We start from the raw sequence: 23,744 nt of genomic DNA, 5'->3' as shown, positions 1-23,744 counted from the left end.
CACACAACACAGCCACATCTCGTGTCTCCACTTCCAAACACGTAAGGCAGAACACTCCACAACTTAATATCCTGATCGTATGAGACTCCATTGTCAGTCACTCTGATATCCATCTTACCAGGCTGGTTAAGGGGAAGGTTACAGTTAAGTTGCCAGGATTTGTAAGGTCATGCAAGCACCCTGGGTCACTTGGCGCTAAGTACCAGTACGACTCGGTCCATGTGGGCGTAAATGACACGTGACATGCCTCCTTAGACTACATGAACAGAGAAATGATTGAGCTCTCAGAATGGGTCACAGGTTTGAACCTAGCACTGAGCAGCATTTTACCATCTCCAAGGATGATGCCACAATAACAGCAGATAGCGATAGGCTTGTAACAATTGGCTTAGCTACTGGTGTCATTCCAAAGGGGTCCGATACTTGTCAGCTTGGAAGTACATGGTTGACAGGCCACACTGCTTTGCCTGGGATGGTTTTCACCTGTAGGCTTTTGGATATTGGCCAAAGCGTTGTCAAACTCCCTGTAGTGTCTTTTTTTAGGTATTGCCAAACAGACAAACCTTCCAACATGACCAAAGCTATTCTGGACAAGCTAAAGGTGTTAATGCTCAGTGTTAGGAGCCTCAAGAAACTCCACTCCCTGGACGCTCTGCTCACCATGGAAGATGCTGACACCTGTGCAGTTACTGAAATGTTCAAAGCCACAGAAGACACTCTGGCAGTGCATGGCTATAAAGCCCTTCATACATTCCGACCACCCACTGAACATGAAAGAGCAAACGGCAGAGGTGTATCTATCTACAGAAAGGGTGAGGATACCTCAAGGCTGGTCAGACATTGTGGCATGCTTCAGCTTACTCAATGCCCAATTAACCATGGGGAAAAATCCATTGCCATATTCTTGCTAGCTACAGACCCGTGAACCAGGAAACCTGTGTATCCTACCTGAAGTTGCTAGAATCCTTCAGTACCAGGCCAATACTGTATACATGAGGGATTTTAACATGCACACTATTAATTGGGAGGCATACACAACCACAGACATGCAGGCCCAAAGATTTCTTGACTTTGTGTGTTCGAGTGCCTTGGAGCAGCTAGTCTGCATTCCCACTAGAAGAACAAATGTCTTAAATGAATAAATGAATCTGGTACTCACAAAAATGGAAGAGTGCTGCATCCCCTTAGTGTGATGTCCTCACTGGTAAGATCAGATCACAAAATGGCCTTCCTTGAAATAATGGTAAAACTAGTCCCCCCCCACCTAATCCCAAAAACTGTAAGAATGTCTATATTACCCCCTATTAAGGGATGGCATAACTAGTTTACAGGCCCCCCCAATCAAGAAAACACAAACCTATGCAGACGTACAGACAAACCCTGTACGATCATATAAACATCTGCATAGAATGGCAGTGGCAGACTAATAAATCCCAGGTCTGACCACAAAAAAAAAAGCTAGTGGTGGACGCCTGGATGCCACGTTGACTATGGATGCCTCCCAGGTGAGGTTTTTATTTGGGGGGGGGTTATTTTCTGAGATGGGTAGTGGACTTTGCAGGAGACCCACTTACATATCAACATCCTGGAGATGAAAGTGTTCCTTCCAAGCACTGCACAGCTTTCTCCCTATAGGGAATGTTGCTATCCAGACACTGTCTGAATTGTGGTACATCAACAGCCAGGGAGGAACCAGGTCTTGCCCACTGTGCTGAGAAGCAGTGTGTGTGGCAGTGGGGGATATCTATCAACCGCTTTCAACTGCAATGCGCATTCCGGGGGAGTACAGCATTCTAGCAGACAGGCTTAGCAGAGTTTTACTGTAGCCTTACAAGTGGTCTCTAAATTAGTCAGTGGCAAACATGCATTTCCTCAAATTGGGTCAACCTTGCTGTACTATTTTTGCTTCCCCCCTCAAATGCAGCAGGTGGTCTTAATTCCCCCTAAGGGCCAAGAGATGCTGTAGTCAATGATTGGCCTTCAGAAGGCACACCAGTTGAGCAAAGTTAATCCTCGTTGCTCTTTTCTGGCTTCACCAGGTCTGCTTCACCTTTCTTTGGTCTCACCTGATATGCCTGCCATGGACACTGGAACCAGTTCCAGATGTACTGCCCCATTCCTTTGGGCAGACTCACCCGGATTTTCAAGGCCTAAAATTGACACATGGTTTCAACAGTTCCACTGATGGCTAGACATTCTAGGCTTTCATCACTAGTCTAAAAGATTCTGATTTCTTCCTGAAAATGTCTTCACAGTTTGCGACCCTCACATAGTACTACAGCTGCTTTCCTATATTTCACACATAACCTTGCCCAAACCAATAAACTCTTATCAGCTCTATTCATTGACCTATCCAAAGCATTTGAAACAGTTTCCCATCCCATTCTCCTAAAGACTTTCCAACCTACAACTCTATACCTCCACTACCTCCTGGTTTAATAGCTCTCTCTCAAACAGATATCAGTCTGTCAGATGGCAAACATCCTATTCCCCTTTCCGTCCTGTTAACTCATTCCCTCCAGTACAACTCTTTTGAGTGTATATCTTGAACTCCTAGTGGGTGTGGCCTGAACTTTTAAAAATTAAGTTATCACCTTACAATTCTAACAAATACTCCTTGACCGAGATCAAATATCAATATAATTGCGCTTGCCATCATGTATGCTTCAAAATAAAATATTCTGATACCTTGTATGCAGCATGGTTTTGGAATCAATGCAAGTATGAACAAGTAATATTTGACGCCTAGAGGAGCAGTAGCGGGTAACTGCAGATGCACCTGGAGGTGTCACTCGAATGTAATGAGTCAAGACCAGGGTTCTGTCCTGGGCCCCCTACTTTTTAATACATTTACAAATAACCTCCATGTCTCCTGCCCCCACTCTACCTTAATACAATATGCAGATGATTCCACAATTAACACTTCTAACACTATACAGAATATCTACACTGTCACTCAACAGTCTCTGCACCTAGTAGAACAATGGCCAGCTGAAAACGATCTGCTTCTCAACCCCAAAAAGACCAAGCTTCTCCTTTTTCCTTCCAAAAACCTCAATCCAGCTAACCTCTCATTCTTAGATAATACAGTTAACACTACCAACTCAAACACCAAATGGCTTGGCATTATAGACCAATTAAAATTTGACCTGCATATCTTAAACTATCATAAAGTCAAGTCAAAAACTAGGTCTCTTATACTGCAACAACAAATATACCTAACAAATCTAGACATATATTGGCTCAAGCATTTATTCTACCATCCCTGCTGTATGCTGCTCTCATATTTACTAACCTCCAAAATAATCTCTTAACCAAACTAGAAACCACCTATAACAATATAGCAAGAGTCGCAGCCAGTAATGGCTACAAATCCCATCACTGTGCATCCCTCAAAAGCTTGATTGCCTGAGCTCCCCCACATGGTGCAAATGTCACGACTACAAATTGCACACAGCATCCTAAATAGCCCAAACTCCTGCCCTACCCTTACATCCATAATTACACCCTACTCACCCAATTGTGACCTCAGAAGCACACAGCAAAACCTTCTGTAGGTGACAAAGCCAAACAAAAATATTGGAAAAATACTTTGCAGTCATTCAACTGCATATTCATGGAACAAACGTCCATTGTCCCTTCCCTCCACTACCAAAAGTGGCAAATTCAAAAAGCAACTAAAAATTCTTCCAACATGCATATGTACTCGTCGGGAAATGACCTAATGAATTTTTCTTCTCTCAGTTAACATGCCTGCCTGGTGTCTGCCTAAACTGTCTGCATATTTGTATTTAACATTTGTTAACCGGGAAAGTCCAACTTGAAGCCAATTTTCAGCAGATGCCCAGAGAAACGCTCCAGGCGCATGTCTTTGTAATGTGGGAGGAAACCCTCACGAATGCAGGGAGAGCATGCAGACTCAGCACAGAAGGCACTCCAGCCAAGAATTGAACCGGGGAACCTCTTGCTGTGAGGCGACAATGCTACTGCTGCGCCATCCATATATTGCTCTCTTTGCAGTTAGTACCTATGCTAGTGTTTGCATCTTTGTTGTACTGTGCCATAATGTTACTCTGAATTTTTATTTTAGGCATTGCTACATTCCTTGTAAATAATTTAATGCTAACCAAATTTCTCAGCATATTGTTACTGCATTCTAAAAGTACTGTACTTAAATATTTATATTGTATATTTCTCTGTTCTTGTACTGTCAAGTATCTTACAACTTGAATTGTTAGATTTTTATTATTTTTTAATTACTTTCCTGGAGCTTTTCTCCTCGGGTCTTCACTGAAAAAGGGCTCTCTGGGCCCAGTCGGACAAACCTGGTTAAAGGACAACAATGGAATTCTTCTATTAAATGCTCAATTTCTCTGTCCTTTTTATCTCTATTTATCATCCCTGTTATGAATAAACACAGCATTTAAAATATTTTAAATTAACTTTTTCTGTCCACTAGAACAGTACCTTACTGTACTGTGGTAGTTTCACTTTCAATAAATTTTTATCCCACCCTTGCTGCAGTCTCCAATTCATTGATGTCATCAAGGCCACTGAATGTAAGTAGTCTTCTGGCCCGGTTGCCTCCCCAAACTAATGTCACCACGACTGTCCTAAAAACCCACCCATGCTGTATTGTCAACATTTCCCTGATCCTTCCCCTACCCATACAGGTACAGGCTAGAACAAGAAAGCAGTACATGAGTTAAGTCTCCTGCTGAGTGTGGTTAATCACAGCTGAAATTACCCTTAGCACTTTGACAGCTAGGGAAGTTAGGTGTGAAGGGGGATGGTAGAGGAGTCAAAGCAGTACAATTCAGCTTCACAAAAAATGCAGTTTAGCCATTCTAAGTCTGTTCTGTGGCATTTACAGTGTGTTTTAGTATTCATTTTTTGTCTTTCGGCTTTTTCCCGGTAAGGGGTCGCCACAGCAGAACTCCGGTCTGCTAATGATTGGCAGTAGATTTTTTTACGAAACGCCGAGGTGCCAGCTTGGCGCCCAACCTTCAACGAAGGCACGCCCATTTACGCACACATGTCTTTCGAACGCTACCCAACTGCCGGGAGGACATGCAGATTCCACACACAAGGCACTCCCAAGGCAAGCCGAGAATCTAACGGGTGAACCTCTTGCTGTGAGGTAGCAACACTACCGCTGTAACATGAAATGTTACTGACAGAAAGACAGCAGTGTATGCATTAAAACCAATGCAGTGACAGGAGCTTTAGGAAGAGAGGGGCCTGCGTGATGTAACTTTTTACAGACGAGCACTGCTTTTTGGGATACCTTGAGGCAAACTAAACAATCAGAATTACTTCAAAATGCCAGAACCCCATGTGGTCAGATTCGGAAATTACATATAAAACTCTTTAAAATAGTCCCAGAGTGGTGTTAACATGTAGGAAACACCAACCCATGATGAAATATTTGAGTTTGTGGATGTGGTTCTCCTTTAACAAATGTAAAACTAGTCTGCCAGAAAAATCTGCAAGAGTAAATGGAAGAGATTTTCCATCTGGGCTCAACAGAAGCTAATATGTCCCTTTACAGATCCTGTTCAGTGTATTGGGAGTCTCTGGCTTTACTTTTCCAAAATGGAGAGCTTTTCACTATAAAAGTTCATTTGGTAGCCATTTCATATTGGGGAAAATTCTTCCTGTCTTGCTTCATCAAACTCTGCAAATCCTTTATCAGTGATACCTTCTTACTACTACCTCCAATCAAAGGTCCAACTACAACCCCCCCCCCCGGTGTGACCTCACTTTGATTTTATTTAATGTTCTTCATGTTTCACTGTTGCAGTCAGTCATTACATTTGGGTAATCTGCTGGTAGGTTGCCCTTAGTCGCTCTGAATTCCAAAGTCTTGGGTCCTGCGTCTGTTGCTGTTTCCTCTACCATGATGTCAGGTCATCAGGGCTATAAAACATGCAGCCGGCGCCATTACATCAGTTTTTCTTGCCACAGCAGAAGCAGTTCGCAAGTGCCGGTCGGCCCACTCCTGAAATTTTCGTTTTAGTTTCAGAACCAAAGTCTTCAACTAAAAAGCTAAGTACCCCATTGGGGAAACTTTCTTGCTCCTTACCGATGTCAGTAAAAGTTAATAATTGCATTACTTGTGGGAAGCAAATACCTTATAAGAATTTTCATTTGTACTGTATTCCTTGCCTAGGCCCTGACCACAACGTACTTTGCTGTCTTTTGTGCTAAATTTAATCAACGCACTATTAAAACGTCTGTACATTTTTGCTTCTAAATATTTTGGCTCACGCTTTAATTATCCAGAAATGTCGTCTGTTAGCAATCAGACTACCATAATACCTAAAAACACGCAAAGAAAGAGACGGGCTGTCGAGGTCCAAGACTGATAACGATGCTTCTCCTAAGCCAGTTCGCCGATACTCAGTGAGGTGCTTTCACAGCCCCTGATACCCGCTACTTCTGATTCGCAGGCCTCTACTGAGACCCATTCGGAGTCCGATATGCTGCGAGATGCTTCAATTATGGAACCCGAAGATGTCTCTGCCTTAGATTGGTCCGGAGCCACTGTGCAGGCACAGGCTTCTGAGGGTGTTTTTAGGCCTACAGATTTGTATATTAGACCGACGCCATCTTCAAAACTAAGGCCAAAATCTAAATCTATGTCTATAAAAAAAACGACACCTGGTCAACATGTGCAGACCCTATGCCTAAAAAACAAATTATCAAAATGGCAGAAGATTTAATTACACTGATCAGGGGTAGCCAACCCCCCCCCCCCCCCCCCCAAAAGAGGCCTAGGCAAGACATTGATTATGAATCTTCTGTGCATGATTTAATTTCTTCTGACTCTTCTAATGAACAGGATTTGTCTATACCCACTTATAAAGGACTCTGATGCAGAAGATTCCATTCCTTCTGCTTCTCCCCCTGAGGATTTTTCTTTTGGGGAAACTTTACATACCTTAAGGGAACATTTCCACTGAGAAAGTCAGGATTTCTCTGAATCTAAAAAGAGACTTAGGGATTTTCTTCTTCTTCCTCAGCATAGGCCTTTGGCTATACCTCCTGTTTAGACATTGTTGGTTTTTCAGAATCTAGTATGGCTCATGATTCTCTGCCTCTGGCTCCTTGTAAACCAGATATACCACAGGGTTCCTGACTCCCACAAATTCCTTTTCAAAAATCCTATTGCAGATCCTGAAACCATTTCTCAGGGTCCCAAGGGCATTAAGGCTTCTACTGCTAAAAATCCTACCCCTTCTGATAGAAATTCTAGGGCGCTGGATAGATGGAGTAAGAAGGTTTACACTTCTGCAACCTTGGCAGTCAGGGCTTTAAACTGTCAATTTCATATGCTTAAATATCAACAGCACATCATCGGACTGCTTAAACAGAAATTGATAATTTCTGACTGTGTGGGAAATGAATTTACAGGATCTATTGCATTCAGCTGAACAGGTTGGAAAACATACTTTGCAGTGTGGATGTTCTTCATCTCACATTGCTGCAGTCCTTACTTATGGGTAGTCCGCTGTCCTCGGTCGGCCCGAATACCAAAGTATTAGGCTGACATCTGTCATGGGCGCTTAGATCTGACATCAGAGCGTCAGGGTATAAAGGCGCATGATCGACGTCATATCCTCAGTCTTTTTTGCCGCATGGTCCGATGCAGAAGTAGCGTTGCAAGTGCCGTTCGGCGTTCTGAAATATTTCCATTAGGGAGTTTCAGACCGATACCAAGTTGGGCTAAGTACCCCGTTGGGGAATATTTTTGTTTTTTCTTGCCTCAGTTACTTACCGGATGTCAGAAAAAGTGAATAATTGTATTTCTTGTGGGAAACCGATACCGCATAGGGATTACCACTCGCTTTGTATTCCTTGTTTGGGACGAGCACGTAGTCTGGTGTCGGTTTTGTGCTAGGTTTAATAAGCGCACTATAAAACGGAGGTTAGATTGCGCTAGGTTAGTCTTTGGCAAGAGGTGTAATTATAATATGCCGTCGGATGTTCCGACGCCTGCTTCTACTAAGAAGCGCAAAGACAAATCTTTAAAGCCTAGGCAGGATGATTCGTCCATTTCGGACGCCGGACCTTTAGAAGCTACAGCTGAACAGGTGGATCCGGCTGAAGTTTCTGTTGAGTCCCAGGGGGAAACTTTGATTTTACAGAATGTGGCCTCTCAGGAGGCAGGTCAGCGGAAGGGGCCTCTCAGGTTACTATTCTCCCTTCTATGCCTAAGGTGGTTAGGCCTTCTGCTACTGTTTCTAAGGCTCCTTCTAAGGGCAGGTCTGTCTTGCCTTCCTCTGGTGTCAGTTCTGGTTCTTCAGGGTCTGTGCCTAAAAAGCACATGCTTAAAATGGCAGAGGATTTGATTACTTTAATTAGAGGTTCTATTCCCCCTCCTGATAAAAGGCCCAAGATGGAGCCAGAGTTGGAAAGTTTGGAGCAGGCTTCAGATTCAGAGTCTTCTGCTGAAGACACTCAAGATTTCCCTCCTTATTCTGATTCTGATGCAGAGGATTCCACTCCTTCTGCTTCTCCTCCAGAGGATTTTTCATTTTCAGAAACTCTGCATTCCATGAGGGAGCATTTCCAGTGGGAGGGACAGGATTACTCTGATTCACGGAAGAGACTTAGGGAGTTCTTGTTTTTACCACAGCATAGCCCCTTAGCTATACCTCCGGTTTTGGATGTTGTTTCAGATGTTTTTTCGGAAGCTTCCCTTAATCCAGATTCTGTGCCTCCTGCCCCAGTTAAACCGGACAGGTATTACAGGGTGCCTGAGGCTCATAAATATCTGTATAAGAGTCCTAGGGCGGACCCAGAAACTATTAGTCAGGGGCCTAAGGGTGTTAGAGCCTCTGTTAAGAATCTGGTTCCTCTGGATAAGGAAGCTAGAGCTTTGGATAGATGGGGAAGAAGGTGTATGCCTCTTCTACTTTAGCAATGAGAGCTTTGAACTGCCAGTTTCATATGTTGAAGTATCAGAATTTCCTCCTTTCTCAGCTAAGGTCTAAAGTGGATGCTTTGGCAGAGGGCATAGAGTGTAAAGAATTGCAGGATTTAGTGCATGTTTCTGAACAGGTGGGTAAGCACTCTTTGCAATGTGGTTTTGATGCTTACAGGCTTCTTCTAGGGTGGCTGCCACTGGTTCAGTTATTCGTAGGCACGCCTGGCTTAAGGATCAGAATTTGTCTGAGCATGTTAAGTCTAGAATTCTGGATTCCCCTTTACAGTCTGAAGTTTTGTTTGGTCCTCCTGTGGAGTCAGTCTTAAAGAAAATGGAAGACAAGGCTAAGTCTATGCAGACTGTTAAAGTTTTTTTTGCAGGTACAACCTCCAAAGTTTAGTAGAAATTGGCCTACTAAGGGGTGGACGTACCCTTCTGATTCTCAGTCTAGGGGTAGATCTAGGCGTGGTAGGGGCGGAGCTCAGAGTACTTTCAGGCCGAGACAATGGAGTTCGCCTGCTCAATCTGCTGGTGAGGGCAGGGGCCAGTCCTTTCGTAAACAGGCCCAATGACCTACATTTTCTGCTGCCAGATTCTTCTTGCCTGGCAGCTCCTTTGGGAGGAAAGTTGGCTCTTTTCAAGCAAAATTGGCATTTTGTCACCCAGGACAAATGGGTATTGGACATTATAAACCGAGGTTACAAGTTCTATTTCCATACCATGCCTCCTTTCAAAGGCATGCCAGACGTCCCTCCTCGGCAAAGGATAGAGGCTCGCAGACATATTTCTTTACTTCTTCAAATAGGAGCTCTACAGCCAGTTCCTCTGTCAGAAGTGGGCCTAGGATTTTATTCTCGCCTGTTTCTAGTTCCAAAGAAAGGGAACACGTGGAGACCAATTTTGGATTTATCTATCCTCAACACTTACCTGGACATTCCAAAGTTCAAGATGCTGACTTTACAACAACTTTTACCTCTGTTGGGAAAAGATCACTGGATGGTTATTCTGGACCTCAGAGGCTTACCTTCATGTTCCTATCAGGCCCAGTTGCAGGAGGTACCTGCGTTTTCGGGCTGGAAATTTACATTATCAGTTCTCTGCATTGCCCTTTGGCTTATCTACTGCGCCCAGAGTGTTCACAAAGGTTCTGGCTCCAGTGATAGCATTTTTCAGACTGAGGAATACAGATTTATCCTTATTTGGACGATTGCTTGATTATTGCACAAGAAATGGACGAACTTCTTCATCATCTACAGTATGTGATGGCAGTGTTAAGATGCCTGGGGTATTCTGTGAACGAAACAAAGTCCAGTCTAGTACCCTCTCAGGACATGTGCTTTCTGGGTGTGAGACTGAATACAGCTTCCCAGATGGCCTTTTTGACCCCGGACAAACAAAGAAGCCTTTCTCTTTATTTCCATCAAATGTCTCTACGGTCCAGGCTGACTGCAAGGACAGTCCTTCAAGCCTTGGGGTTCATGGCATCTTGTATTCTGGTGCTTCCCAATGCCAAATTGCATATGAGGAAGCTTCAATGGTATCTCAAAAATGTATGGACACAGCACTGCCAAGATCTAGACACTGTCATTCAGATAATACCTTGCATTCGGAAGGAGTTTTTGTGGTGGGCTCAGGAATGTCACCTAAACAAGGGACTTTCTGTGACCTGGCCAGAGGCGAGTCAGATTCTAACGACAGATGCCTCGGACAAGGCTTGGGGAGCACACCTCAATGGAAAATGGGTGCAAAACACATGGCCTGTCAAACTCCAACATTTACATATCAACTTGAAGGAAATGTTAGCAGTCCAGTTTGCATTGATGGCTTTCAAAGATTTACTTCACCCAGGGCAGGTGTTGATTCAAACAGACAACACTACTGTCATGTGGTACATCAACAAGCAGGGGGGAACCCATTCTTACCCTCTTTGCAGGCAAGCGATGATTCTGTGGGAAACTGCTCTCAATCTACACCTCAATCTTCAGGCAAGGTTTCTACCAGGAGCACAGAACTCCTTAGCAGATGTATTGAGCAGACAAATAGTGGATCCTCACGAGTGGAAATTGGATCCTCATGTATATCAACAGTTGACAGTGTTATGGGGAACTCCAGACATAGATCTGTTCGCTTCTCCACTAAATTACCAGTTGCCAAAGTTTTGCACAAAAATGTTTCATCACACAACTTGGAAGGTGGACGCTCTATCATTCAGTTGGAACAATCTGTATGTGTATGCCTTTCCACCTCTGCCTCTTCTTCCCAAGGTACTCTTGAAGGCCAGACAAGACAAGCCAACCATGATTTTGATAGCACCGGATTGGCCTCGACAACACTGGTACCCACTACTGAGGAGCTTAGTACGAGAACCTCCATGGCCTCTGCCTTTGATTCCGCACCTTTTGTCACAAGAGGACAGTCACTTCCTCAATGTCAAAATTCAGTCTCTACATTTAACAGCCTGGCATATTCTGTTTTAGACTCTGGAGGGTCTCAGCTTCCACAACAAGTTTTGAATGTTATTTTGGAGGCCAGGAGGCCTAGTACCAGGAAAGTTTACGCTGATAAATGGAGGAGATTTTTTATTTGGAGCAAAGGAAAGGACTTTGATGTCTCCAAACCTGATTTAAGTGTAACTCTTCAATATCTTACTGAGTTATTGCACAAGGGTTTGTCTTTCTCCTCAATAAAGGTCCATGCTGCAGCCATTTCTGCTCACTGATTGTGACCCTCCTTTATTCTCTCATCCTTGGTTTAAGCAATTTCTTAGAGGGGCAAAGAATATAAGACCCCCACGCAGAGCTTCTACTCCTGCTTGGGATCTCAATTTTGTGTTGGAAAAACTTACTCTACAACCTTTTGAGCCTGCAGCTACTGCCGAGTTAAAGTATTTGTCATGGAAAACTGCTTTTTTGTTGGCCATTACCTCTGCAAGAAGGGTTTCTGAATTACAGCCCTCATGGCAGTGGAGCCTTTCCTGATTTTTCATAAGGATAGGGTATCTTTGCGTACTAATCCTTCCTTTATGCCTAAGGTGGTTTCTAGTGTGGCCTTAAATCAAACTATTCATTTGCCTACTTTTTATGCAAACCCCCAAAATAAAGGGGAGAAAATTTTGCATACTTTGGATATTCACAGGCAGTTGCGTTATTATTTGAGCAGAACCAAGGAGTTCAGACAGTCTCAGCAATTGTTTGTTTCTTTTGCTTTGGGTTCGCAGGGTAAACCTGTTTCAAAACAAACTATTTCTAAATGGATTGGGTTTTGTATTTCTTTCTGTTCCCATCTTGGTAAGGAGATTCCTGCTGGAATCAGGCCTCATTCCACTAGGGCTACTGCTATTTCTATGGCCTTTCTAAGGGGGGTAGCTACAAAAGACATTTTGGAGGCAGCTACTTGGAGTTCAGTGCATACCTTTTCTAAACATTACCACCTTCCTCTATTCTAAGTCTAGGGCTGGATTTGCCACTGCAGTTTTACAGGGCATTTTAGCGGCCCCTAATGCTTTATGATTTTTACCATCCTCCCTTTCCCGTTGCTTTGGGATTCTACCCATAAGTAAGGACTGCAGCAATGTGAGATGAAGAACATAGTACAGTTTTGTACCTACCATAAATGTAGATGTTCGAAGATCCACATTGCTGCAGTCCAATTTACCCTCCCTCCTTCCCCACTGTAGTTAGACTTGGTGTTATGCTTTAGGTGATGGTTGTTGTTGGGCATGTTTTTGGGAGGTATTCTGTTTTTGGCTGTGGCCTTTCTGGTTTGGCCTTCTGACATCTGGGGCAAGAAAAGACTGAGGATATGACGTCGATCATGCGCCTTTATACCCTGACGCTCTGATGTCAGATCTAAGCGCCCATGACCGACGTCAGCCTAATACTTTGGTATTCGGGCCGACCGAGGACAGCGGACTACCCATAAGTAAGGACTGCAGCAATGTGGATCTTCGAACATCTACATTTATGGTAGGTACAAAACTGTACTTTTTGATTCTTTGGAGGCCTCTTGCAGGGCTGCTGTAACTGGGTCTGTGCTAAGAAGGCATGGTTGGCTCAGAGCGCAAAACTCTGCCTGATCATGTTAAAGCAAAATCGTTGGATGCCCCTTTACAACAGGACCGTCTCTTTGGTAATAAGGCTGAAGAAGTTATAAAAAAGGTAGAAGATAAAGCTAAATCTATGCAAACTGTGAAATATTTCTTAAAAGTGCAACCTCCAAGATTTAGTAGGCACTGGCCTACTAAGAATTTGTCCTTTCCAGTTCCTTCGAGAGCCACTCAAGTCAAACCCGGACATTCCAAAGGCTCCAGGTTTCAGTCACAGGGGACTTTTAGAACAAAACAGTGGGGTGCTTCTTCCTCCAAATCTGGAAACAATAAGACACTCCCTATGGTAAACAGTCTCAGTGACTTCACTTTACACTTACCAAGCACTTAACTTTTAGCCGCCCCTTTGGGGGGAATGCTGGCACTTCATGCAAGAAACTGGCAACTTATAACCCAGGACAAATGGGTTTTAAATATAGTATCCCAGGGATACAGATTTCTTTTCCACATGTTGCCAATCCCAAAAGGATGGCCAGACCTGCTCCCAAATCTGTGGGCAGAGGCCTAGAAACAAGTACTGTCCCTCTATTCAGCCAGTACCAGAAGAGGAAAAGTGACAAGGTTTCTATTCCAAGACTTTTCCTGGTACCCAGAAAAGACAAATCATGGTGTCCAGTTCTGGACTTATCTACTTATTTCTGAACATTCCAAAATTCAAGATGTTGACTCTTCAACAGTTACTTCCTATACTAGGCAAAGATGCCTGGTTGGTAACTCTAGACTTGAGGCTTACGTGCATATCCCAATCAGGGAATCTTGCAGAAGATACCTCCACTTCAAAGCAGGCTACATGCATTACCAGTTCTCTCCACTGCCCTTTGGCTTATCTACTGTGCCTAGGGTCTTCACAAAGTGCCTAGCACCAGTAATTGCATTTTGCAGGCAAAGAAATATTCAAATATATCCATACCTTGACGATGGTCTGATTCAGGCAGAAAACAGGGACAAGCATCTGGTGTTTCTAAAAAGGGTTCTAACTTGTCTAGGGTACACTTTAAACGAAAAGAAAACACAACTGGTACCCTCTCAAAAAATACATTCCTGTGTGCAAGCTTGAATACAACTGCCCAGATGGCTTACCTTACACCAGAAAAGCAAATTCATTTGGTAACTTACTTCAAACAGGTGGCCACAAAAACCCTGCTATCTGCAAGACAAATTCTGCAAGCCTTTGGGGTTCATGGCCTCCTGCATTCTTCTAATTCTGTATGCAAGACTGCATATGAGGAAACTTCAGTGGTACTTAAAAAGTTTATGGAGTCAACATTGTCACGGCCTGGAAACAATGATTCCAATCATACCTTGCCTGCAACTAGTTCCTGTGGTGGGCAGAGGCTTGCCACCAAAACAGGGGACTGCCATTCACTCCACCCCCTGCCGCCCAAACCCTAACTACAGATGCATCAGATTATGCTTTGGGTGGCTTATCTGGCAGTGAAGTGCATTCTGGGCAAATGGAGCTCAAATCAAATGCACCTTCATATCAATCAAAAAGAAATACTAGCTGGACAGAATGCACTGACATGACATGACTGCAAAACTACCAGTTGGACAAATTTTGCACAAGAATTCATCACAAAAGCGCTTGGAAAGTGGATGCTCTATCCTTCAGGTGGAAAAACCTATCAGTCTATGCCTTTCCCCCTCTGCCTCTACTCTCGAAGGTCTTACTATGTCAGACAGGAAAAAAACAAAATTGATTCTGATTTGCTCCAGAGTGTCCTCGCCAACACTGGTACCCGCTCCTATGCAATATGTCACACCTTCCTCCGTGGTACCTGCCTCCTTATCTACTGTCTCAGCAAAACTATCAAATTCTGCACACTCTGCTCCAAACTCTGAATCTTGCAGCATGGCTAATCAACTAATTTCACCAGTTACATCTCTCAGCAAACCTGTAATGGACGTCATTTTTGAAGGCTCGAAGGCCTAGTACCAGAAAATCTTATGCTGGTAAATGGAAAAGATTCTGTGCCTGGAACCAAGCACAAGGAATAGGCACAGCAATGCCCAATATTCCTCAGATTCTGCAATATTTAACCGAGATGCTTCACAAGGGCCTGTCTTTCTCTTCCGTAAAAATCCATGCCTCTGCCATTTCAGCTTATTAAAACACAGAGCCTCCCCTCTTTTTTCTCATCCCCTGTTAAAGCAGTACCTCAGAGGGGCCAAAAATAAGACCTCCCAGGAGAGCACCAACTGCTGCATGGGACCTCAATTTTGTGTTGGAAAAGCTCACCCTACCTCCTTTTGAGCCAGCTGCTACTGCAGACACAATTTCTCTCTTGGAAGAAAGCTTTTCTTTTAGAAGTCACTTCAGCTAGAAGGATTTCAGAACTACAGGCAATCATGGCAGTGGAGCCTTTTATTATCTTTTACCCAGACAGGATGGCGCTCAGGACCAACGCATCCTTTATGCCTAAAGTGGTATCTAGTGTGGCTCTTAATCAGACCATTCACCTGCCAACTTTTTTCCCAATTCCACAGAACAAGGGTGACCGGATTCTGCATTCATTGGATGTACACAACCAAGATTCTACTTAACAGGACAAAATCTCTAAGAAAATCTGAGCAATTACTGGTGGCATTTGCTGCAGGGGCAGAGGGAAAGGCTATTTCAAAGCAGACTATTTCAAAATGGGTAAGCCATTGTATTCGTTTCTGCTACATGCTCCATGGCAAACCTGTTCCCAATGGGATCAGATCCCATTCCACCAGGGCTGCATCTACTTCTGCAGCCTTTCTTAGAGGGCTTCCTACCAGAGACATTCTAGAAGCTGCTACCTGAAGCTCAGTTCATACATTCACCAAGCATGATCACTTACCTCTTCCCTAAATCCAGAGCAGGCTTTGCCACTGCTGTCCTGCAGGGCCTTATAGCTGCTCCCAATGTTGTATAATTCCACCCTCCCAACCATAGCTTTGGGATTCTACCCAAATGTAAAGACTGCAACAGTGAAACACGAAGAACATAGTACAGTTGTGTACACTTACCATAAATGTAGATGTTCGAGTGTATTCACTGTTGCCGTCCTGGTTACCCACCCGCCAGCCCTGTTTTTTCTGTCACTATACCAATGTAGATGTTCGAGTGTATTCACTGTTGCCGTCCTGGTTACCCACCCGCCAGCCCCGTTTTTTCTCTCACTGTACCTGTCTTCTTTCCTTTACTATGCTCTAAAGTCTTTTTGGTGTATTTGCTTTTATTTGGCGGTATATTTGTTGTTGTGTGTGTATATGTATGTATATATATATGTATATATATATATATATATATATATATATATATATATATATATATATATATATATATATATATATATATATATATATGTATATATATATGTATATGTGTGTATATATATATATATATATATATATATATATATATAATATTGCTTCCCCATCTGGGGCAAGAAAAACTGAAGAAAATTGCATCGGCTGCATGTTTTATACCCCTGACGTCATGGAAGAAGGGACAGCAACCGACGCAGGACCCAAGACTTTGTTAATCGGGCAGACTGAGGGCAACCTGCCAGCAGATTACCCTAAGTGGACTGCAACAGTGAATACACAAGAACATGTACATTTGTGGTAAATGTACACAACTATACTTTCTTCTTTGTTGGTAACTTGGTGCTGGTTAAAACATTGAGTAAGAGTGGCTGGTGTTCAAAGCATAACTTGTAGCAGTAGCGGGTTTCAAAACGTAAAATGTTTTCTGTTGATTTGGGAATGGTGCACTGAGGCAGTGTAGGTCCCTCTTGTGCTCAGACTAGGATGTAAATAAAAAGCCATAATAGAAACAGCAGCAAATGCATTCAGCAGACAGATGATGTATGACATGTCTGTGTAATTGCCAAGCTCTCTTTGAATTATAGCAGGTCATGGAAACCACTGTAAAGTAGTTCCCTTGTGCAATAGTTTTGCTGGGGTTTTTTTTTTTTTTTTTTTTTTTTGTCTTGCTTACTAATTGCTATACAACATTATTCATTTCTGTAATAAAAGTGTATACATTTTCTCTTGGGTCATTTTTCTGATTTAATTATTTTCATTGAGTTTTTTTGTCCATCAGTTTTTATTCTAGCCTTGTTTTGACAGTTTATTCTTTAATTCTGTGGCATGCATGATTTGTTAAATGCGTTTCATATAACAATGTTCATGTTTGGTTTATGAAGGTGTCCTATGCTCGTCCAAGCTCTGATGTTATTAAAGATGCAAACCTGTACATTACCGGGCTCCCAAAGACCATGACACAGAAAGATGTTGAAGACTTATTCTCTCAGTATGGACGTATCATCAATTCTCGGGTGCTTGTTGATCAGTCTACAGGTATACTTTACTGGTTTAAAATTGGTTTGAAAATGGCAGCAGTGTTAACCAGAAGTATATGCTAAACAAATTTTTAAAATCTGAACAGTATCTGGTTGAATGTAATCTGTGTGTTATATAAATTTGAAAATATTAAAAAATGTATTATGGATTGCAAGCACAGATTTTTCTTTTGGTTTGTGCAGTCATTTAAGTATTGTATTTTTTTTATTAATTTCTTATCAATTTGGTGTTTTATCTACCCCCCCCCCCCCCCCCCCCAAATGTCTAGCTTTTGAGAGCCTTCCTTGCTGAGTCATTTGGGTTGTTTTTTCAAGTCCGTTTAGTTTCACGAGAGACGCTGTTTTTCTTTGAACATCTGGGGTAGCATTTGTACAGAGGAGAATTTTAGTTGGGGCAGCCATTGGAATATTTTAAATGGAATGGTTTGAGGAAGGGTTAAAGGCAAAAGGGTAGTATAATTATTTACACCGGAGACCTTTAACTTAATGTACATAAGTTACTTATGCAACTGATAGTAAATATATAGATTAGGGAGGCATGTGAAAAATTCTAGTCCTTCACAAAGCTGTAGAGATTTTAAATAAATGCAACCTTAAGTTGGTTCTGTCTGTATGCTAGAAAGACATGGACTTGCCATCAGAGGAATCTTTACATAGTAACAAGATATTTACTAGCTTAAACTCTTCCCCTTACCCATAATCCTGTACTCCTTGGTAGCATCTCTAGGTCTTGATGCTGCTTGTAAATTCAGTGGGTTCTGTCTAGCTCAAAAGTGATTATAGGGTTTGCTTTTGGATCAGGTAAGTGCTTACTTTAAGGTTTTTCATACATACTTGTGCTTGGATTGGACAGGATTTTAGCTTGATTTCTGTAATTTCCCTCACTTTTACTTCAAAACTTTTTTTTTCTTCTCTGTCCCGTTACCTTCCCTTGGCAGTTATATATATGTATGTTCTTCGTGTTTCACTGTTGCAGTCATCACATTTGGGTTATCCCTGCTAGGTTAGCCCTCGTCCGGCCTGAATATCAGAGGCTTAGTATTTCTGTCGGCTGCTGTCACTTCAGGACGGTCGTCAGTATAGAGTAAGGCAGCCGACGCCATTACATCAGCCTTTCTTGCCATGGAGGCAGAAGCAGTTTGCACGAGTACCGGTCGGCCACTGACAGAGTTTCATCTTCTGATTTGAAGCTGAAGCCTTCTAAAGATAAGTAGCCGTTGAGGATCCTTTTTTCTTGCACTAACTGAGGTCAGGAAAAGTTAACTATTGTCTTGCCTGTAGAAAGCTAATACCACACAGAGACTTTCCTTCTTACTGGGTCACTTGTTTAGGCCCAGACGACGACGTCCCCCGCTGTCGCTTCTGTGCTTTGTTAGCACCAGAACTATCTGTCATCTGGTCCTTATTGTAGCTGGATACTTTTGCTTACAGTCCTCTAAGTCCGATATGGCTTTGGTAAGCCATCTGACAGCAGATCTTCCGGAAAAAAAACGTAAAGTTAGGCAGACCGCACAGATCCAAACCTACCGACGCTTCCATTAAGCTAGTCGTCATTTCTCCGCTCAGTGAGGTGCTTTCGCAGACCCTGATGCTTGCTTCTGTGGATTCGCAGACCACTACCGAGGCCCTTTCCGAGTCCAGTATGCCGCAAAACTCTTCAACTAAGGATCTTGCGGTTGTCTCTACCTTTGATGGGTCCAGAGCCACTGAGCAGGCACCAGCTTCCGAGGAAGTCCTTCGCACTACCAATTCTTGACACAAACCGACATTATCTTTCGCGACTACCGTTCTTTCAGAAAAAGTTTCTTAGGCCCAGGGTATGAACCACACCCAAGAGACCTACTCAATCTCGGGCACCTGCTTCCTTGCCTCAGTCTCAAATGCTTAAAATGGCGGAAGACCTTTGTCATGCTGATCAGGGTAAGCCAAGCAACCACCTCCAAAAGGAAAAGAGATCTGTCCCCTGAAGTTTTGTCTGAACAAGAGTCTGATGACTCTGATGCATATGAGTATGAAGACATGCAACCCTTCTCTACTTATGAGGATTCTGGTGCAGTGGATTCCATCCCATCTGCCTCTCCCCCAGAGGATTTTTCCTTTGGGGAAACACTTCATACCTCAAGGGAGCATTTCCAATGGGAGAGTTAGGACTACCCTCAGTCTAAAAAGAGACTCATGGAATTCTTAGATCTTCCACAGCACAGACCCTTGGCCATCCCTCCAGTCCTGGATGTTGTGGAGGATGTTTTCCTGGTATCCAGTTTGACTCCTGTCACCCTCTCTCCTGCACCCAGAAAACCAGACCGGTACTATAAAATCCCTGACTCGCACGTTTCTTTTTTAAAAATCCTACTGCTGATTCTGAGGTAATTTCTCAAGGACCTAAAGGGATTAAAGCAACCTCTGCTAAGAATCCCATCCCTTCAGATAGGGGTTCCCAAGCACTAGACAGATGGGGTAAAAAAGTGTACATCTCAGCTACTCTTGCTATCAGGGCACTAAACTGTCAGTTCCATATGCTGAAATTTCAGCAACATACCCTGGAACTCCTCAAACAAGTGTCTTTCTTTCCTGCTTGTGCAGAATCTAGAGAGTTACAAGAGTTAATGCATTCTGCAAGTCAAGTAACTAAACACACCTTGCACTATGGTTTTGATGCCCTAGAAGCTTCTTGCAGGGCAGCAGTCACCGGATCTGTCATTAGAAGGTATGCATGGCTTAAGGAACAACCCTTGCCAGACCATGTCCAATCTAAATTGCTGGATGCACCCTTGCACAAAGACAACTTATTTGGCACTAAGGCAGAAGAGGTCTTAAAAAAGATGGAAGACAGTTAAGGATTTCTTACAGGTCCAGCCACCCAGGTTCAGCAGGCATTGTCCCACCAAGCACTGGTCCTGCATCCACTAAGTCAGTCCAGCCCAGAACCCCCCCCACACACAGACAGTCCCAGGGAATGCAGAGATCTAAGTAGCGGACTACCTCCACTTCAAAACCAGGTAGTTCTAAGCCACCCCCTTACAAGAACTGACAATGACTCACACCCCCCCCCCCCACCTTCACTTACCACTTACCCCTAGAAGGAAAACTCTCCTTTAACGCAAGCACCTGGGCCACCATTACCAATGACTGCTGGCTTCTCAACATAGTGCCCCCAGGGATACAATTTTTCTTTCCATACCTCAAAAGGGTTCACAGATCTACCTCCAAACCAGTGGGCAGAGGCGCAAAATTAAGTCCTTTCCCTGCTTTCTATGAGGGCAGTAGAGCAGGTTCCTGCAGAACAGAGAGGCCAAGGTTTCTACTCCAGACTTTTTCTGGTACCCAGAAAAGAGGGCAGCTGGTGCCTCATCCTCGATTTATCTATTCTAAACACCTTCCTGGTGATCCCAAAATTCAAAATGCTCACCCTCCAGCAGCTGCTACCCATGCTCTCCAAGGATGCATGGCTAGCTACCTTAGATCCAAGAGAGGCCTACTTCCATATTCCTATCATTGAGTCATGCAGGAAATATCTCCGTTTCAGGGCAGGATCTCAGGGCTTTCAGATCTTCATGTTTCACTGTTGCAGTCATTACGTTTGGGTAATCTGCTGGCAGGTTGCCCTCAGTTGGCCTGAATTCCAAAGTCTTGGGTCCTGCGTCGGTTGCTGTTTCCTCTTCCATGACGTTGGGTATAAAACAAGCAGCCAATGCCATTTTCTTTAGTCTCTTACCACGCGGTGCCCGAAGCAGAACCAGTTCGCAAGTGCCAGTTGGCTGACTCCTGAAACTTTTGAATTAGAGTTTCAGAACCGAAGTCTTCACTAAAGCGAAGTGCCCCGTTGGGGAAACTTTTTTGTTGCTCCATACCGATGTCAGAAAAAGTTAATTGTATTACTTGCGGGAAGCAAATACCTCATAAGGATTTTCATTTATACTGTATTCCTTGCCTAGGCCCTGATCACAACGTGCCTGGCTGTCGGTTTTGCGCTAGATTTAACCAACGCACTATTAAGCGTCAGTATATTTTTGCCTCAAAATATTTTGGAAACAGATTTAACTACCCTGAAATGCTGTCTGATAGCAATCTGACTACTGGAGTACACAAAAAATGTAAAGAAAAGGACAGACAGTCGAGGTCCAAAACCGACGAAGCTTCTCCTAAGCCAGTCGCCGATTCGTCGGTACTCAGTGAGGTGCTTTCGCAGCCTCTGATATCCGCTAGTTTCGAGTCGCAGGTCCCTACCGCAACTCATGTGGAGTCGGGCACGCCGCAAGATTCTCTAAAGTATTGTACCCACGGATGGGTCCGGAGCCGCCGAGCAGGCACCGGCTTCTGAGGGTGTATTCAGGCCTCAACATTTTTATATAAAACAGACACCAGCTTCAAAATCAAAGACAAAAGCAGCTTCTAAAACTTAAAAAAAACGATGCATGAGCCACGTGCACAGGCATCTATGCCCAAAAAACAGATTAAAATGGCTGAAGACCTAATTACCTTGATCAGGGGTTCCCAATCCCCTCCTGATAAGAGGCCTAGGCAAGGCACTGATTATGAATCTTCAGATCATATTTTTATTTCTTCTGATTCCTCTTCTGATCAGGAATTATCTATACCTCCCTGTGAGAATTCTGATGCAGAGGAATCTGTCACATCTGCATCACCTGCTGATTCATTTGGAGAAACCTTGCATACTTTGAGGGAGCATTTTCACTGGGAGAGTCAAGATTTCTCAATCAATAAAGAGGCTCAATGATCCTGTTTTAGACATTGTGGATTGTTTTCAGAGTCGAGCTTGACTCCAGACTCCTTACCTCCGGCTCCCAGCAAGCCAGACAGATATTAGCGGGTCCCTGACTCTCTCAAATTTTTATTTAGAAACCCTGCTGCTGACAGTGAAACTATTTCACAGGGTCCTAAGGGGGTAAAGGCCTCAACAGCAAAAATCCTACAACCTCTGACAGATTCAAGGGCACTGGATAGATGGGGAAAGAAGGTTTATTACATCTGCAACCTTGGCAGTTAGGGCCTTAAACTGCCAGTTTCATATGCTCAAGTATCAACAGCATGTTATGGGATTGCTTAAACAGAAAATGATGATTTCTGAATGTGCAAAAAATAAAGAATTGCAGGAATTATTGCATGCAGCAGAACAAGTTGGAAAGCATACTTTGCAATGTGGTTTTTATGCCTTAGAGGCCTCCTGCAGGGCCGCAGTTACTGGATCTGTGATTAGGAGGCATGTCTGGCTAAAAGAGCAAAATTTGCCTGAGCATGTTGAAGCTAAATTACTGGATGCACCTTTACAGCATGATACTCTGGTATTAAGCAGAAGAGGTTTTAAAGAAAATGGAAGACAAAGTTAAGTCTATGCAAATTGTAAAAGACTTCTTACAAGTGCAGCCACCAAGATCCAGTAGACACTGGCCTAAAAAAAAGTTGGTTCTTTCCTGTGTCCGACAGAGCTCAAAGGGGCGAATCCAGACGCCCTAAAGGTTCTGGATACCAGGCACAAGATTCTTACAGGTCAAAGCAATGGAGTGCTTCTGCCTCCAAATCTAGAGGAGATAAAGCGCAACCCTACAGAAAATAGTCTCATAGGTTTATAGGTAGGTACTAGGTTATCTGCCCTAAGGCATTTATAAGCTTAGCCAGAATGTGTTGGCTTTTGCCTCCCTTTTAGATTAGATTCCTGAGCCTCTGTCCAGCAGGGCCATAGAATTGATCCCAGGGGTAAATTTACGATTTCCCATCCACTCAAGGTTTCTTTTGAAGAGGTTCAGTGAGGGGCTTTGCCTAACATGGACTAGGATTCTATTCCAGAGCCAGGGAAGCCTCTGGGATGCGAGTCTATCCCTCCAGTATGTTCTATTTATGGTGCTGAGGTTTAAATCCCTGGAGCATGTAGCTCTAATGCATTTGGTTTTCTTGAGGTGAAGCATGTCCATTAATTCCAGGTTAGACTTGGCCTTGTACGTCTGGCAGAGATAGCCTCTGAGTAGGCGGTAAGCAGCTGAGTGTAGCTGGAGTTTCTTTAGTCGAGCTGCATAGGGCATCTGTTTGAGACCCACGATCCTCTCGGTGAGGTACTTTTGAGGTCTCTCCAGCTGTTGCAGGTGTCAGGTAAGGTACATCCCAAATGGGGCATTGTACTCAATTATGGGCCTGATGAGAGATTGAGTAAAGCGGTCCAATGACCTCTCTTGATCTAGATGTTGAACACTTTTGTGATTTAGGTGGGCTATATAGAAGGTTTTTCCAACTACTTTTTCTAACCACTTTGGCAGTGTGATTATCAATGACTTTTCTCTGCCATCACCAAGCACTTACCTTTTGACAGCACCCTTAGGGGGAACATTAGCACTTTTTGCTCAAAATTGGCAGTTAATAA

At 43.4% G+C, this 23,744-nt stretch overlaps 1 protein-coding gene across 3 annotated transcripts in view; it reads left to right on the top strand.

Annotated features, from left to right (window-relative positions):
• The window catches only part of ELAVL1 (ELAV like RNA binding protein 1), a 1,128,619-nt gene that overhangs the window by 284,860 nt on the left and 820,015 nt on the right, over positions 1 to 23,744 (top strand). For all 3 annotated transcript variants that reach the window (XM_044090690.1, XM_044090688.1, XM_044090689.1), the window contains exon 4: positions 17,216 to 17,369. In XM_044090690.1, coding sequence (XP_043946625.1) covers positions 17,216 to 17,369 — 154 coding nt within the window. The remainder of the gene's footprint in view (positions 1 to 17,215; positions 17,370 to 23,744) is intronic.

This window comes from Protopterus annectens, chromosome 13.part0 (assembly GCF_019279795.1).
Source record: "Protopterus annectens isolate FY-2018-M chromosome 13.part0, PAN1.0, whole genome shotgun sequence".
Lineage (NCBI taxonomy): Eukaryota > Metazoa > Chordata > Ceratodontiformes > Protopteridae > Protopterus > Protopterus annectens.
This window is presented reverse-complemented; position numbering and strand designations above follow the sequence as displayed.